This window comes from Ictalurus furcatus, chromosome 7, assembly GCF_023375685.1.
Source record: "Ictalurus furcatus strain D&B chromosome 7, Billie_1.0, whole genome shotgun sequence".
In the NCBI taxonomy this organism is placed as follows: domain Eukaryota; kingdom Metazoa; phylum Chordata; class Actinopteri; order Siluriformes; family Ictaluridae; genus Ictalurus; species Ictalurus furcatus.
Window position 1 is genome coordinate 29596288 of NC_071261.1, and position 15828 is coordinate 29612115.

A 15828-nucleotide genomic window follows, 5' to 3' on the forward strand; every position below is an offset into this window, starting at 1 on the left:
TACTTGTATTGCACAGAGTATAGTTTACTGCCTGTGTGCTTTTTGGAAATGTATTATGGATGAAGAATGTGTTTGCAACACAGCTGCCTGTTGCCATCGTGATTAATTCCTGTTGCTTGCTTAACCTGATTAGCTTGTGTATTTTAACCTTGCTCAAAGATGCTGCGAGTTTGGTGATGTAGGTTATTACTCCCATTCTAAACAACTAGTTATCTATTACACTATATTTTGACCTGACCCATGATTACTTAACCTTATATAACTTTATAGCCATTTTTCTCACAGAAACACACAGAGAACTTTATTAGAATATTCTTAGTCTATAATAATTGCGTGATGAGCTCAGACACTTTACTAGATTAGTAGTTCTGCTATCATAGTCGTTGCACTTTATTCAGGGAAACACCAAACCTTTAGTTTTGTTCTCTTATGCTAGGTCATTAGCATCCATTTAATATGATGTAGCAAGCATATGTCTTATTAATTCCTGAAACAGTTTGATCATTAATCAGAAACTAAGCCTACTGGAGGGTGTTCTCCCAACTTTAATGGATGAAATCATTTAAATTTCAAGGTCAATCCTACATCTAAAACCGTGCACTCGGACATGGATATTTGCACTGAAATGTCTCAAATTACATGTTTATATTTTGTATTAAACTGAAATGAAAGATCAGTGAACAGCAGCCTTTATACGAATTCTCACCTATGTAACAATTTTAATAAAATATTGCCAATTTTAGACATTGCACTAGAATATACTAGCTACGAGTAAATCCTCCAACTCAGTGATGTAACATTCTATTATGGTGACATTATAGAATACTCCTACCATAATACCATGTTAGCATTATTGTATCTGAAATGCTAATACCAGAGATGATAACTGTACTGTATATGAAATAATTTCATAAAGACATTTAAGATCTTATTTTATTTATTATTTATTTTTTATTATCCGTATTGCTCAAATTTTCTTAAGATTTTACAGTGTGTTTTCACAAATGTATTTGTGCCATCTTAGGACAAGGAAATGTATTTTTTTTTACATCACATTACAGATGAGGTCAGAGTTTCAGTTTGATTTCTTGGCACACAGAAAAGGAAAGCTCTGATCACAGGGAATGTCATTCCAGTCCCGCTGCGCTGCAGACAGAAATGAATATTAAAATAATTAAATAATGTTGTGAAAAAATTCATTTGAAACACCAATCACTGAAGTTCATTGAAGGTACATTAAAACAAAAAACAAAAACAAACAAACAAATAAAAAAAACAGACAAACAACACAGCTACATGAGGTTTCTAGACCCACTTACTGCCCCAGTTCATATGCACACAGCACTCTCCATTTCGAAAATTTGGCTCATTTTGATTCCACTTGGTGAACGTCACTTTGGTGCCATCAGACCAAAACCACTCATTCTTCTGCAATGTTATAAAGGGACCGTTTATTAGTAGAGATAGATTAAATCCGATACCCAAATGATTTCTGTGAAAACATACTGGATATCAGATCCCATAAGAACTGGAATTGAACACGGAAAAGGAACTAGAAATGTATACATATCAAGAGCCTTGAGTTATTCTTTTGTTACGATTGGTTTTACTATAATAATACTTTAAACTTTATTATATTTACAATCCTCATCCAAACAAGTGTTTTTTGCATGAAACACCATGAAGTGCGTCAGTTAAAAAAAAACAACATAACTTTTGAAAGCTTTAAACGTACAAGCTTTATCAACATTATTTTACCTTCTGACAGTCAGACAGGCCAAGCCAAGTTGGGGGCTCCACGGGGTCAAATGCACGGATAAGGGCCTTGGCCATCAGATAGTCGTTCTGACTGTGCACTGACATCAAGTTTGCGTTGAATTTCAGACAGTGTTTCTAGAAAGGAGAGAAGACTCAATGGCATCACTGCACATTCAATAACTGCGCTTATTATTAGTAATTCTCCTATTAATATACTCTATTTCCATATCCAAAGCCTACATGAAACTGCATAATTTATTTCATAGTTCACTCTAAAACCCAATGAATGCATCTACATTTATGATATTACTTCTTCTTCTGCAGGCTAAAGTCTAACACAGTATATGAAATAGGTGTATACGACAACTGCAACGGATTATACTTTGTGAAGTAGATTTAAATTTAATTATTCATTAATCATTATTCATTACACACAATCATCCATAATAATTATTGACCTGAATTCCCTTTTAAATAATTTAAACATTGGCCTATCTGTTGAAATTAAGTGCAAATCCACCTTTGCCAGCCTCCCTGAGAATATTACAGAGTGTTCTAGGGACAATCCCAGAAAGTTTGTCTTATACAAACTAAAAAATCCCTATTTGGCAAACCTCCTGTTATGAGACTGTAAGTGAATGTTATGGGAACATTCCCGGAATGTTAGGTTGTAGTTGCAAATAATAATACCTAATAATACTTAAATAATAGTAAGTAATAGCAATCTTTGGCAAATGTTCCATGCCAGATGTCATATGACCATAATCATAGAAGAACACTGTGTTTTAAAGTTCAGAATATTTTGGGAACAGTGCTGACTTTATTAACAATAGCAGAATGACCCCTGTACAGTACGTTATGAAAATGGCTAACAAAAAAATAAACAAAGGAGAACTAAATGCTAATGTTAGGGATATGTTCTCTGTTTGCAGGGTCAGTAAATTAACAGTGAATACTTAATATCTAAAAAAACAAAAAACAACACACACACACACACACACACACACACACACACACACACACACACACACACACACTATTGTTCTAATTAAATACGAGTTTCATCACAATGAAAATTTAAAAAAATCCTGCCTAATACCAATAAATATGAATACAGTTGAATTGAAATTAATTGAACCTCAGCAGAAGCCCAGTCTATCTTTGAGCTGTGATAACTGTAGCAATATCCATTATATTTCACCCAGCCGAATGGACAGCATCCCAGGCATGTCCCCACTTCAGTTTGCTTCATGGCTTCTGAAAAGGAAATACACAAAGAGAGTAGCTTATTTATAACTTCAGTTGTAGGAAATTATAATATTTTTATTAAAAAGTCAGTACCGAGTACTGAGGAATTCTTTAAATAATGTTGCTGATTTGTGCAAGTTTGTAATTACCTTGTACAAGCTGATCAAAATAACCCTCTAGAAAAAATGAAAAAGAGAAGAGAAAAAAAAGAGACGTGTCAGTAGTGCTGGTGGCTATAACGACTCTTTTACTGATTATTTTCAAGGCGTTCATTTGATTATTACCTGAAAGAGGTTTCTCCACATCAGCTTATATGGAGAGAAAACATTATTTTTAGTACATGCGTCTATGTTTATTAATTTGAATGACAAAGTAAGGTTGCAATATTAAAAACACAATTTTAAGAGTCACTAGCCCGAGCTATTGCACATGATATTTTCTTTAACAGCTACAAAAATGTCATGAATGCACAAGAATATTATAACTACATATTTTAACTAGTTATGGACAGGTTTGAAAAGCTTTAACTGTATTAATCTTAGTTACCAGAAGCTGCTGCTGCAATGGCGAGAATAAGAAGCAAAACCACTTCAGTCTGACGAGCCATAACTCTAGTTTTTCATGCACTAAAAGAAAAGCATTCATTAATTAAATTACATTCATTAAATAAACCTGGGACAGGTAACAATCCTTAAAAGTTCCTTAAAATGACACTTACCTCTAATCAGGAGACTCTTTTTGCTTGATATAAAACATGAGTGAAGTGATGGTGCTTATATAGTAATGGGAACCCCTATCACCACCACTACCAAAATAAAATGTTGATCTGAGGCTAACGCCTAAGAAGGTCATGTCATGTCACTTAGACCAGTACAGAATGTTTATCTGCATGCAGAGACACAAACATGTTCTTCTCTTCAAGGTTCATCTGCATATCTTATAAGACCCTGAAATAAAGCCTGTTTGAACTGCCTCAAACCGCTTCTCATCGGCACACAGAAGTATATCATGCTCTGCATTTCATATATATAGTAATTGTTCAGCACAAGTGCCTCAGAGCGCTCTCATTATTCTATCCTGTGTTCTTCTATCCTGTACTAACCATCTTTCTGTAATAAACCTTTTTTCCACCTCAGAGGACGCGTCTGCGAGTGTTGTCTAATTTCCACGACACTTGTTATAGATCTCCTTATCAAAACTTTCTGGCTTCATCTGACCCCACCCTGTCTAAACTATCTAAACTCTACAGTTTCAGAAGGGACACAGATAGCATCACACAGATGTGTGCATCACCGCCAAACCACAATCCAACTCAGTAAGAAAGTGAAGGCATGCCTCTAAATACAAGGCCAGATTTACTGTGAAAAGCTTCCAGTTTATTTGTATTATCTAACAGTTATACATAACTGATCCGTCAAGACTAATTTCCATTCCTTCATGAACCATGATCTGCTTTTTCAGCTGCCTAGGCTAGTAATTTCTCCACATCTAAATAACTTTCAGATCTACTTTTTGAATATAACCAGATGCTCCCAGTAACATTAAATACACAGGATATAAAGTATATATATCTTTAATGATACTTATCCAGAAACGCAATATATATATATATATATATATATATATATATATATATATATATATATATATATATATATATATCATGCACAATACAACATAGTACCGTGACAAACAAATCTGTAATTATTAAAGTTATCTGTGCAATAAAGGTTCTTATCACTTACATCTTCTTGGATATCTTGATTGGACAATCCCTCTAATTTCTCCATTTGGTTATTAATAAAGTATTATCTTATCTTATCTTATCATATCCCAGGACTGTCAGTATGCCTTAGATGAACTTTTGGTCTTATTCTGAAATGAATCCTGAACAACCCCAGAACTTGTAATGCCGACTGTTAAAAGTTGTAACTATTAAAAAAAAAAAAAAAAACACTTCATATTGATAACCACTTCATATTGATGTCTTGTTAATAGCCTTGAAGTAATCACTGATGGTTAAGCATTAAAGGTAGTTGTTGACATCATTCAGTCATGTTGTCTGGAACTTTATATAACTGGACCCTAACAATGTTTAGTTGAATTCACCTGTTCTAAGAAATAATTTTCATTGAGTGGCTAAAAGATGTAGGTTTGCTGACATCTTTGTAACTGGAAACTTGATAATGATGGTCAGAATTTTCTGAACCTTTCTACTACAGGTTTGTTACCAAACCCAGAGGTAATGCAAACGTTTAAAACAGGCAAAAATCAAACTGTGTAAATGGTCACACTTCAATTTGTCGTCTAGGCAAATTATAGTTTGCGAGGTTGTAATTTGATGATGGTCAAGTACTGGAGGGGAAGGTGGAGGTGATGTGTACACACACATATCCAGTGGAAGATTCTATAGTTACACTTTATCTGACAAGAAACTGGCAACACAATATAAATATAAAAAATGCTACCCTGGGACAGTGGTATAGGATTGGTACCAGGCCTGCCACTACTGCAAAGTAGGGCCTTTCTCCAATTACTTTTTAAAAACTTAAATCATGGAGAAATAGATTTAATAAGTTCAGGGGCTTGGATACATATGATCATTTACATCATGTGTTGCAGCTGCATTTTTCTTCATTGAGAAGAAGAATTGTCAGCTTCATCTACGCATTGATTATAAAGGCTTAAACTACAGAACTGTCGAACACTGCGATTCATTCCTGCTACTTTCACAGTCTTTAGAACAGCTAATGGGGAAAGAAATATACCCAACACTGTACCTGAGATGTTCTCAACTGATATGTTGACATGCAAATGGAAAATGTGATTTCTGTGACCAGTCATTCTTTTCAAAATGATAACCATTTAAGAAATAATTTCACAAACACCAAAGTCTAAAGTTTTTTTTTTATTGCTGAAATTATGCTAAACTGGCACAGTAAGGATTTTGTAAATCCATCAGTGACAAGAAAAACTTAGTATAGTAGTATTATAGTTGGTGAGGGGAAGCTGTGAGCATTTCAGTAAAGCTTCTTGGCACACACAAAGGGAAATTTCTTTTTACAGCGAATGTCATTCCAGTCCCTTTGTTCTGCAGACACAGAAAAAAAAAAAGATTTTAAAATGACATTTTAATAAAAAATGACACACTAAACCTGAATTTATAAAATATTCGAAACACAATACAGCTACAAAAGAAATTTCTAAATCTGCTTACTGCCGTAGTTCATATGCACACAACACTCTCCAAGGAGATGATTTGGTTCTCTTGGGTTCCACTTGGTGTAAATCAATTTGGTGCCATCGGACCAAAACCACTTATATTTCTGGAAGTATGAACAGTGGACAGTCCATTACAGGCTATAATACTTGATAAAAATGCGATATTTCCTTCATCTGACTATGTTTAATTTTAAAAATGTTGTTGGATACTTAGCGAACCTCCTGACAGCTAGAAAGGCCGATCCATGTTGGATTCTCCGCGGAGTCATGAGTACGGATAAGGGCCTTGGCCATTCGATACTTGTTTTCATTGTGTATTCCTTTATAGGAATTATCACCTATGTAACAATTTTAATAAAATATTGCCAATTTTAGACATTGCACTAGAATATACTAGCTATGAATAAATCCTCCAACTCAGTGATGTAACATTCTATTATGGTGACATTATAGAATACTCCTACCATAATACCATGTTAGCATTATTGTATCTGAAATGCTAATACCAGAGATGATAACTGTACTGTATATGAAATAATTTCATAAAGACATTTAAGATCTTATTTTATTTATTATTTATTTTTTATTATCCGTATTGCTCAAATTTTCTTAAGATTTTACAGTGTGTTTCACAAATGTATTTGTGCCATCTTAGGACAAGGAAATGCATTTTTTTTTACATCACATTACAGATGAGGTCAGAGTTTCAGTTTGATTTCTTGGCACACAGAAAAGGAAAGCTCTGATCACAGGGAATGTCATTCCAGTCCCGCTGCGCTGCAGACAGAAATGAATATTAAAATAATTAAATAATGTTGTGAAAAAATTCATTTGAAACACCAATCACTGAAGTTCATTGAAGGTACATTAAAACAAAAAACAAAAACAAACAAACAAATAAAAAAAACAGACAAACAACACAGCTACATGAGGTTTCTAGACCCACTTACTGCCCCAGTTCATATGCACACAGCACTCTCCATTTCGAAAATTTGGCTCATTTTGATTCCACTTGGTGAACGTCACTTTGGTGCCATCAGACCAAAAACCACTCATTCTTCTGCAATGTTATAAAGGGACCGTTTATTAGTAGAGATAGATTAAATCCGATACCCAAATGATTTCTGTGAAAACATACTGGATATCAGATCCCATAAGAACTGGAATTGAACACGGAAAAGGAACTAGAAATGTATACATATCAAGAGCCTTGAGTTATTCTTTTGTCACGATTGGTTTTACTATAATAATACTTTAAACTTTATTATATTTACAATCCTCATCCAAACAAGTGTTTTTTGCATGAAACACCATGAAGTGCGTCAGTTAAAAAAAAAAAAAACATAACTTTTGAAAGCTTTAAACGTACAAGCTTTATCAACATTATTTTACCTTCTGACAGGCAGACAGGCCAAGCCAAGTTGGGGGCTCCACGGGGTCAAATGCACGGATAAGGGCCTTGGCCATCAGATAGTCGTTTCTGACTGTGCACTGACATCAAGTTTGCGTTGAATTTCAGACAGTGTTTCTAGAAAGGAGAGAAGACTCAATGGCATCACTGCACATTCAATAACTGCGCTTATTATTAGTAATTCTCCTATTAATATACTCTATTTCCATATCCAAAGCCTACATGAAACTGCATAATTTATTTCATAGTTCACTCTAAAACCCAATGAATGTATCTACATTTATGATATTACTTCTTCTTCTGCAGGCTAAAGTCTAACACAGTATATGAAATAGGTGTATGCGACAACTGCAATGGATTATACTTTGTGAAGTAGATTTAAATTTAATTATTCACTAATCATTATTCATTACACACAATCATCCATAATAATTATTGACCTGAATTCCCTTTTAAATAATTTAAACATTGGCCTATCTGTTGAAATTAAGTGCAAATCCACCTTTGCCAGCCTCCCTGAGAATATTAGAGAGTGTTCTAGGGACAATCCCAGAAAGTTTGTCTTATACAAACTAAAAAATCCCTATTTGGCAAACCTCCTGTTATGAGGCTGTAAGTGAATGTTATGGGAACATTCCCGAAATGTTAGGTTGTAGTTGCAAATAATAATACCTAATGATACTTAAATAATAGTAAGTAATAGCAATCTTTGGCAAATGTTCCATGCCAGATGTCATATGACCATAATCATAAAAGAACACTGTGTTTTAAAGTTCAGAATATTTTGGGAACAGTGCTGACTTTATTAACAATAGCAGAATGACCCCTGTACAGTACGTTATGAAAATGGCTAACAAAAAAATAAACAAAGGAGAACTAAATGCTAATGTTAGGGATATGTTCTCTGTTTGCAGGGTCAATAAATTAACAGTGAATACTTAATATCTAAAAAAACAAAAAACAACACACACCACACACACACACACACACACAAACACACACACACTATTGTTCTAATTAAATACGAGTTTCATCACAATGAAAATTTAAAAAAATCCTGCCTAATACCAATAAATATGAATACAGTTGAATTGAAATTAATTGAACCTCAGCAGAAGCCCAGTCTTATCTTTGAGCTGTGATAACTGTAGCAATATCCATTATATTTCACCCAGCCGAATGGACAGCATCCCAGGCATGTCCCCACTTCAGTTTGCTTCATGGCTTCTGAAAAGGAAATAGACAAAGAGAGTAGCTTATTTATAACTTCAGTTGTAGAATTATAATATTTTTATTAAAAAGTCAGTACCGAGTGCTGAGGAATTCTTTAAATAATGTTGCTGATTTGTGCAAGTTTGTAATTACCTTGTACAAGCTGATCAAAATAACCCTCTAGAAAAAATGAAAAGAGAAGAGAAAAAAAAGAGACGTGTCAGTAGTGCTGGTGGCTATAACGACTCTTTTACTGATTATTTTCAAGGCGTTCATTTGATTATTACCTGAAAGAGGTTTCTCCACATCAGCTTATATGGAGAGAAAACATTATTTTTAGTACATGCGTCTATGTTTATTAATTTGAATGACAAAGTAAGGTTGCAATATTAAAAACACAAATTTTAAGAGTCACTAGCCCGAGCTATTGCACATGATATTTTCTTTAACAGCTACAAAAATGTCATGAATGCACAAGAATATTATAACTACATATTTTAACTAGTTATGGACAGGTTTGAAAAGCTTTAACTGTATTAATCTTAGTTACCAGAAGCTGCTGCTGCAATGGCGGAGAATAAAAAGCAAAACCACTTCAGTCTGACGAGCCATAACTCTAGTTTTTCATGCACTAAAAGAAAAGCATTCATTAATTAAATTACATTCATTAAATAAACCTGGGACAGGTAACAATCCTTAAAAGTTCCTTAAAATTACACTTACCTCTAATCAGGAGACTCTTTTTGCTTGATATAAAAATGAGTGAAGTGATGGTGCTTATATAGTAATGGGAACCCCTATCACCACCACTACCAAAATAAAATGTTGATCTGAGGCTAACGCCTAAGAAGGTCATGTCATGTCACTTAGACCAGTACAGAATGTTTATCTGCATGCAGAGACACAAACATGTTCTTCTCTTCAAGGTTCATCTGCATTCTTATAAGACCCTGAAATAAAGCCTGTTTGAACTGCCTCAAACCGCTTCTCATCGGCACACAGAAGTATATCATGCTCTGCATTTCATATATATAGTAATTGTTCAGCACAAGTGCCTCAGAGCGCTCTCATTATTCTATCCTGTGTTCTTCTATCCTGTACTAACCATCTTTCTGTAATAAACCTTTTTTCCACCTCAGAGGACGCGTCTGCGAGTGTTGTCTAATTTCCACGACACTTGTTATAGATCTCCTTATCAAAACTTTCTGGCTTCATCTGACCCCACCCTGTCTAAACTATCTAAACTCTACAGTTTCAGAAGGGACACAGATAGCATCACACAGATGTGTGCATCACCGCCAAACCACAATCCAACTCAGTAAGAAAGTGAAGGCATGCCTCTAAATACAAGGCCAGATTTACTGTGAAAAGCTTCCAGTTTATTTGTATTATCTAACAGTTATACATAACTGATCCGTCAAGACTAATTTCCATTCCTTCATGAACCATGATCTGCTTTTTCAGCTGCCTAGGCTAGTAATTTCTCCACATCTAAATAACTTTCAGATCAACTTTTTGAATATAACCAGATGCTCCCAGTAACATTAAATACACAGGATATAAAGTATATATATCTTTAATGATACTTATCCAGAAACGCAATATATATATATATATATATATATATATATATATATATATATATATATATATATATATATATATATATATATATCATGCACAATACAACATAGTACCGTGACAAACAAATCTGTAATTATTAAAGTTATCTGTGCAATAAAGGTTCTTATCACTTACATCTTCTTGGATATCTTGATTGGACAATCCCTCTAATTTTCTCCATTTGGTTATTAATAAAGTATTATCTTTATCTTATCTTATCATATCCCAGGACTGTCAGTATGCCCTAGATGAACTTTTGGTCTTATTCTGAAATGATTACATGGCAAAAAAATATGCCAGAAAACAACAACAACCCCAGAACTTGTAATGCCGACTGTTAAAAGTTGTAACTATTAAAAAAAAAAAACACTTCATATTGATAACCACTTCATATTGATGTCTTGTTAATAGCCTTGAAGTAATCACTGATGGTTAAGCATTAAAGGTAGTTGTTGACATCATTCAGTCATGTTGTCTGGAACTTTATATAACTGGACCCTAACAATGTTTAGTTGAATTCACCTGTTCTAAGAAATAATTTTCATTGAGTGGCTAAAAGATGTAGGTTTGCTGACATCTTTGTAACTGGAAACTTGATAATGATGGTCAGAATTTTCTGAACTTTTCTACTACAGGTTTGTTACCAAACCCAGAGGTAATGCAAACGTTTAAAACAGGCAAAAATCAAACTGTGTAAATGGTCACACTTCAATTTGTCGTCTAGGCAAATTATAGTTTGCGAGGTTGTAATTTGATGATGGTCAGGTACTGGAGGGGAAGATGGAGGTGATGTGTACACACACATATCCAGTGGAAGATTCTATAGTTACACTTTATCTGACAAGAAACTGGCAACACAATATAAATATAAAAAATGCTACCCTGGGACAGTGGTATAGGATTGGTACCAGGCCTGCCACTACTGCAAAGTAGGGCCTTTCTCCAATTACTTTTTAAAAACTTAAATCATGGAGAAATAGATTTAATAAGTTCAGGGGCTTGGATACATATGATCATTTACATCATGTGTTGCAGCTGCATTTTTCTTCATTGAGAGAAGAATTGTCAGCTTCATCTACGCATTGATTATAAAGGCTTAAACTACAGAACTGTCGAACACTGCGATTCATTCCTGCTACTTTCACAGTCTTTAGAACAGCTAATGGGGAAAGAAATATACCCAACACTGTACCTGAGATGTTCTCAACTGATATGTTGACATGCAAATGGAAAATGTGATTTCTGTGACCAGTCATTCTTTTCAAAATGATAACCATTTAAGAAATAATTTCACAAACACCAAAGTCTAAAGTTTTTTTTTATTGCTGAAATTATGCTAAAACTGGCACAGTAAGGATTTTGTAAATCCATCAGTGACAAGAAAAACTTAGTATAATAGTATTATAGTTGGTGAGGGGAAGCTGTGAGCATTTCAGTAAAGCTTCTTGGCACACACAAAGGGAAATTTCTTTTTACAGCGAATGTCATTCCAGTCCCTTTGTTCTGCAGACACAGAAAAAAAAAAAGATTTTAAAATGACATTTTAATAAAAAATGACACACTAAACCTGAATTTATAAAATATTCGAAACACAATACAGCTACAAAAGAAATTTCTAAATCTGCTTACTGCCGTAGTTCATATGCACACAACACTCTCCAAGGAGATGATTTGGTTCTCTTGGGTTCCACTTGGTGTAAATCAATTTGGTGCCATCGGACCAAAACCACTTATATTTCTGGAAGTATGAACAGTGGACAGTCCATTACAGCTATAATACTTGATAAAAATGCGATATTTCCTTCATCTGACTAGTTTAATTTTAAAAATGTTGTTGGATACTTAGCGAACCTCCTGACAGCTAGAAAGGCCGATCCATGTTGGATTCTCCGCGGAGTCATGAGTACGGATAAGGGCCTTGGCCATTCGATACTTGTTTTCATTGTGTATTCCTTTATAGGAATTATCACCTATGTAACAATTTTAATAAAATATTGCCAATTTTAGACATTGCACTAGAATATACTAGCTACGAATAAATCCTCCAACTCAGTGATGTAACATTCTATTATGGTGACATTATAGAATACTCCTACCATAATACCATGTTAGCATTATTGTATCTGAAATGCTAATACCAGAGATGATAACTGTACTGTATATGAAATAATTTCATAAAGACATTTAAGATCTTATTTTATTTATTATTTATTTTTTATTATTCATATTGCTCAAATTTTCTTAAGATTTTACAGTGTGTTTTCACAAATGTATTTGTGCCATCTTAGGACAAGGAAATGTATTTTTTACATCACATTACAGATGAGGTCAGAGTTTCAGTTTAATTTCTTGGCACACAGAAAAGGAAAGCTCTGATAACATGGAATGTCATTTCAGTCCCGCTGCGCTGCAGACAGAAATAAATATTAAAATAATTAAATAATGTTGTGAAAAAATTCATTTGAAACACCAATCACTGAAGTTCATTGAAGGTACATTAAAAAAAACAACAACAAAAAACAAAAAACAAAACAAACAAACAAACAACACAGCTACATGAGGTTTCTAGACCCACTTACTGCCCCAGTTCATATGCACACAGCACTCTCCATTCAGAAAATTTGGCTCAGTTGGATTCCACTTGGTGAACGTCACTTTGGTGCCATCAGACCAAAACCACTCATTCTTCTGCAATGTTATAAAGGGACCGTTTATTAGTAGAGATAGAACAAATCCGATACCCAAATGATTTCTGTGAAAACATACTGGATATCAGATCCCATAAGAACTGGAATTGAACACGGAAAAGGAACTAGAAATGTATACATATCAAGAGCCTTGAGTTATTCTTTTGTTACGATTGGTTTTACTATAATAATACTTTAAACTTTATTATATTTATAATCCTCATCCAAACAAGTGTTTTTTGCATGAAACACCATGAAGTGCGTCAGTTAAAAAAAAACAACATAACTTTTGAAAGCTTTAAACGTACAAGCTTTATCAACATTATTTTACCTTCTGACAGTCAGACAGGCCAAGCCAAGTTGGGGGCTCCACGGGGTCAAATGCACGGATAAGGGCCTTGGCCATCAGATAGTCCTTCTGACTGTGCACTGACATCAAGTTTGCGCTTAATTTCAGACAGTGTTTCTAGAAAGGAGAGAAGACTCATTGGCATCACTGCACATTCAATAACTGCACTTATTATTAGTAATTCTCCTATTAATATACTCTATTTCCATATCCAAAGCCTACATGAAACTGCATAATTTATTTCATAGTTCACTCTAAAACCCAATGAATGCATCTACATTTATGATATTACTTCTTCTTCTGCAGGCTAAAGTCTAACACAGTATATGAAATAGGTGTATACGACAACTGCAATGGATTATACTTTGTGAAGTAGATTTAAATTTAATTATTCATTAATCATTATTCATTACACACAATCATCCATAATAATTATTGACCTGAATTCCCTTTTAAATAATTTAAACATTGGCCTATCTGTTGAAATTAAGTGCAAATCCACCTTTGCCAGCCTCCCTGAGAATATTACAGAGTGTTCTAGGGACAATCCCAGAAAGTTTGTCTTATACAAACTAAAAAATCCCTATTTGGCAAACCTCCTGTTATGAGACTGTAAGTGAATGTTATGGGAACATTCCCGGAATGTTAGGTTGTAGTTGCAAATAATAATACCTAATAATACTTAAATAATAGTAAGTAATAGCAATCTTTGGCAAATGTTCCATGCCAGATGTCATATGACCATAATCATAGAAGAACACTGTGTTTTAAAGTTCAGAATATTTTGGGAACAGTGCTGACTTTATTAACAATAGCAGAATGACCCCTGTACAGTACGTTATGAAAATGGCTAACAAAAAAATAAAACAAAATTGCACTGCTAAAAGGAGAGATTAAAAGTGCTGTGCTCAAATAAAGTGCAAACGTTGAAAAAAAAAATTAGTCAAGTAGCAAGATATTTCAAAATTCAACACTAAATATCACTGAGCTCTGAAATTCTCATGTGCATTACTTCATCTGATCTGGTGAGTCTTAAAACTTATCTGTAGACAGTATTCTGACAGAGAACCCAGTTGTGAAAAGCAGAATTAAATAAAAGCTTGCCAGGGAGTGCACTTTATAAATGACGTTTACATCTCTAGTTATTCATTTGACAGATACATTTATACGCCAAGCATCTCGTGTTAAAGAACCGACAGTGATAAACGTAGAGGAAGTTAGTTTTATGAAGCATGAGTAAACATGAGCGCTGGTGCTACGTGATGCAATTAATACATTATAGAGTAGTACGAATAACTGCAAACACATGTTTATCTCAAAGCTGAAAGTGTAGTAAAATGCTATACAATATACACACCTTATCAAACCAGATGCGCATCAGAGTGATCTTAGTAGATCTCTAGAGGTTTATTTTATTTCTTAACTTTGTGAGAAATGTGGTTTACCTCAGCAGAGATCCATTTCATGGGCTGAGCAACATAGAGGAAGCAGCATCTGCCGTAGGTCACGCATCCTGATGGACAGTAAGGCGAGCATGAATGTCCTTTCAAAGAAAAATACTCATTTTCAGGGTCTGTATGTTGCAAGGAATCTAAAATAATAATAATAATAATAATCATAATATAATACTAGCCTTTTTTTTTATTTTTATTTTTGCACAATTCTATTAAAATTCCAACTCTACATTTGACCTTTCACCCAATCATTCCACTTAGACGCTGGAAAATGGACAGAAAAAGAAGGTTAGTATTTTTCTATACAGGCTTGTTGTGCTGAAAGTGTCAGTTAGATTTCTCAACTTGACCTTAAACAAGGACAAAGAAAAAAGTTTTCATTTCTCCCCAGTCATGTGATTATCAGTTAGATGATATGTGTATGATCTCTGCTCTACAGAAAGAATCAGGAAGGATGTAGGACTCTGTATACTGTTACCAGTCTAAACAGCATTTCTCAATTAATAAACTGATACTTCAGGATATAAAACTTACCAAAAGCTGTTGAACGTCAACAATTATACATTTAAAACCTGTTTGCAGTATGTGGTGTGTCTGCTATACAAGTCACAGTGTAAGTTGTTATTATAGAAATGATAATGTATGCACGTTTGCTTTTAATATTCACCTGTGAGAGGAACACCAACACGTTCTGACCAATCAGAATCGAGTATTGAACAGCACTGTGGTATACAGTAAGCTATGTTATCATAAGCCTGACTTTTGCTAGGGTTTTTGAACTTTCAGTTCTTTAGAAATCTCTTATATAAAACTTAGCTAATTCACATATATATATATATATATGAACATTGTGTAGTGTTAATT

The 15828-nt window shown here is 34.0% G+C and overlaps 2 protein-coding genes and 1 pseudogene across 2 annotated transcripts; all 3 read right to left on the bottom strand.

Annotated features, from left to right (window-relative positions):
• Positions 1-915: 915 nt before the first annotated feature.
• On the bottom strand, positions 916-4358 carry LOC128610408 (lactose-binding lectin l-2-like). The gene is made up of 8 exons (XM_053629711.1): positions 3725-4358; positions 3553-3632; positions 3291-3314; positions 3156-3182; positions 2897-3015; positions 1759-1893; positions 1320-1428; positions 916-1146 (listed from the first exon to the last, which is right to left on the bottom strand). Exons 2-8 carry the CDS (start codon positions 3611-3613, stop codon positions 1076-1078), a joined length of 546 nt encoding a protein of 181 aa, XP_053485686.1. The 5' UTR covers positions 3614-3632; positions 3725-4358; the 3' UTR covers positions 916-1075.
• A 1865-nt stretch (positions 4359-6223) lies between these two features.
• Positions 6224-9542, bottom strand: LOC128610418 (lactose-binding lectin l-2-like; annotated as a pseudogene).
• A 2278-nt stretch (positions 9543-11820) lies between these two features.
• LOC128610733 (lactose-binding lectin l-2-like) lies at positions 11821-14976 on the bottom strand. Its single transcript, XM_053630150.1, has 6 exons — positions 14956-14976; positions 13493-13627; positions 13042-13162; positions 12326-12444; positions 12104-12212; positions 11821-11977 (listed from the first exon to the last, which is right to left on the bottom strand). Exons 1-6 carry the CDS (start codon positions 14974-14976, stop codon positions 11907-11909), a joined length of 576 nt encoding a protein of 191 aa, XP_053486125.1. The 3' UTR covers positions 11821-11906.
• Positions 14977-15828: the final 852 nt, after the last annotated feature.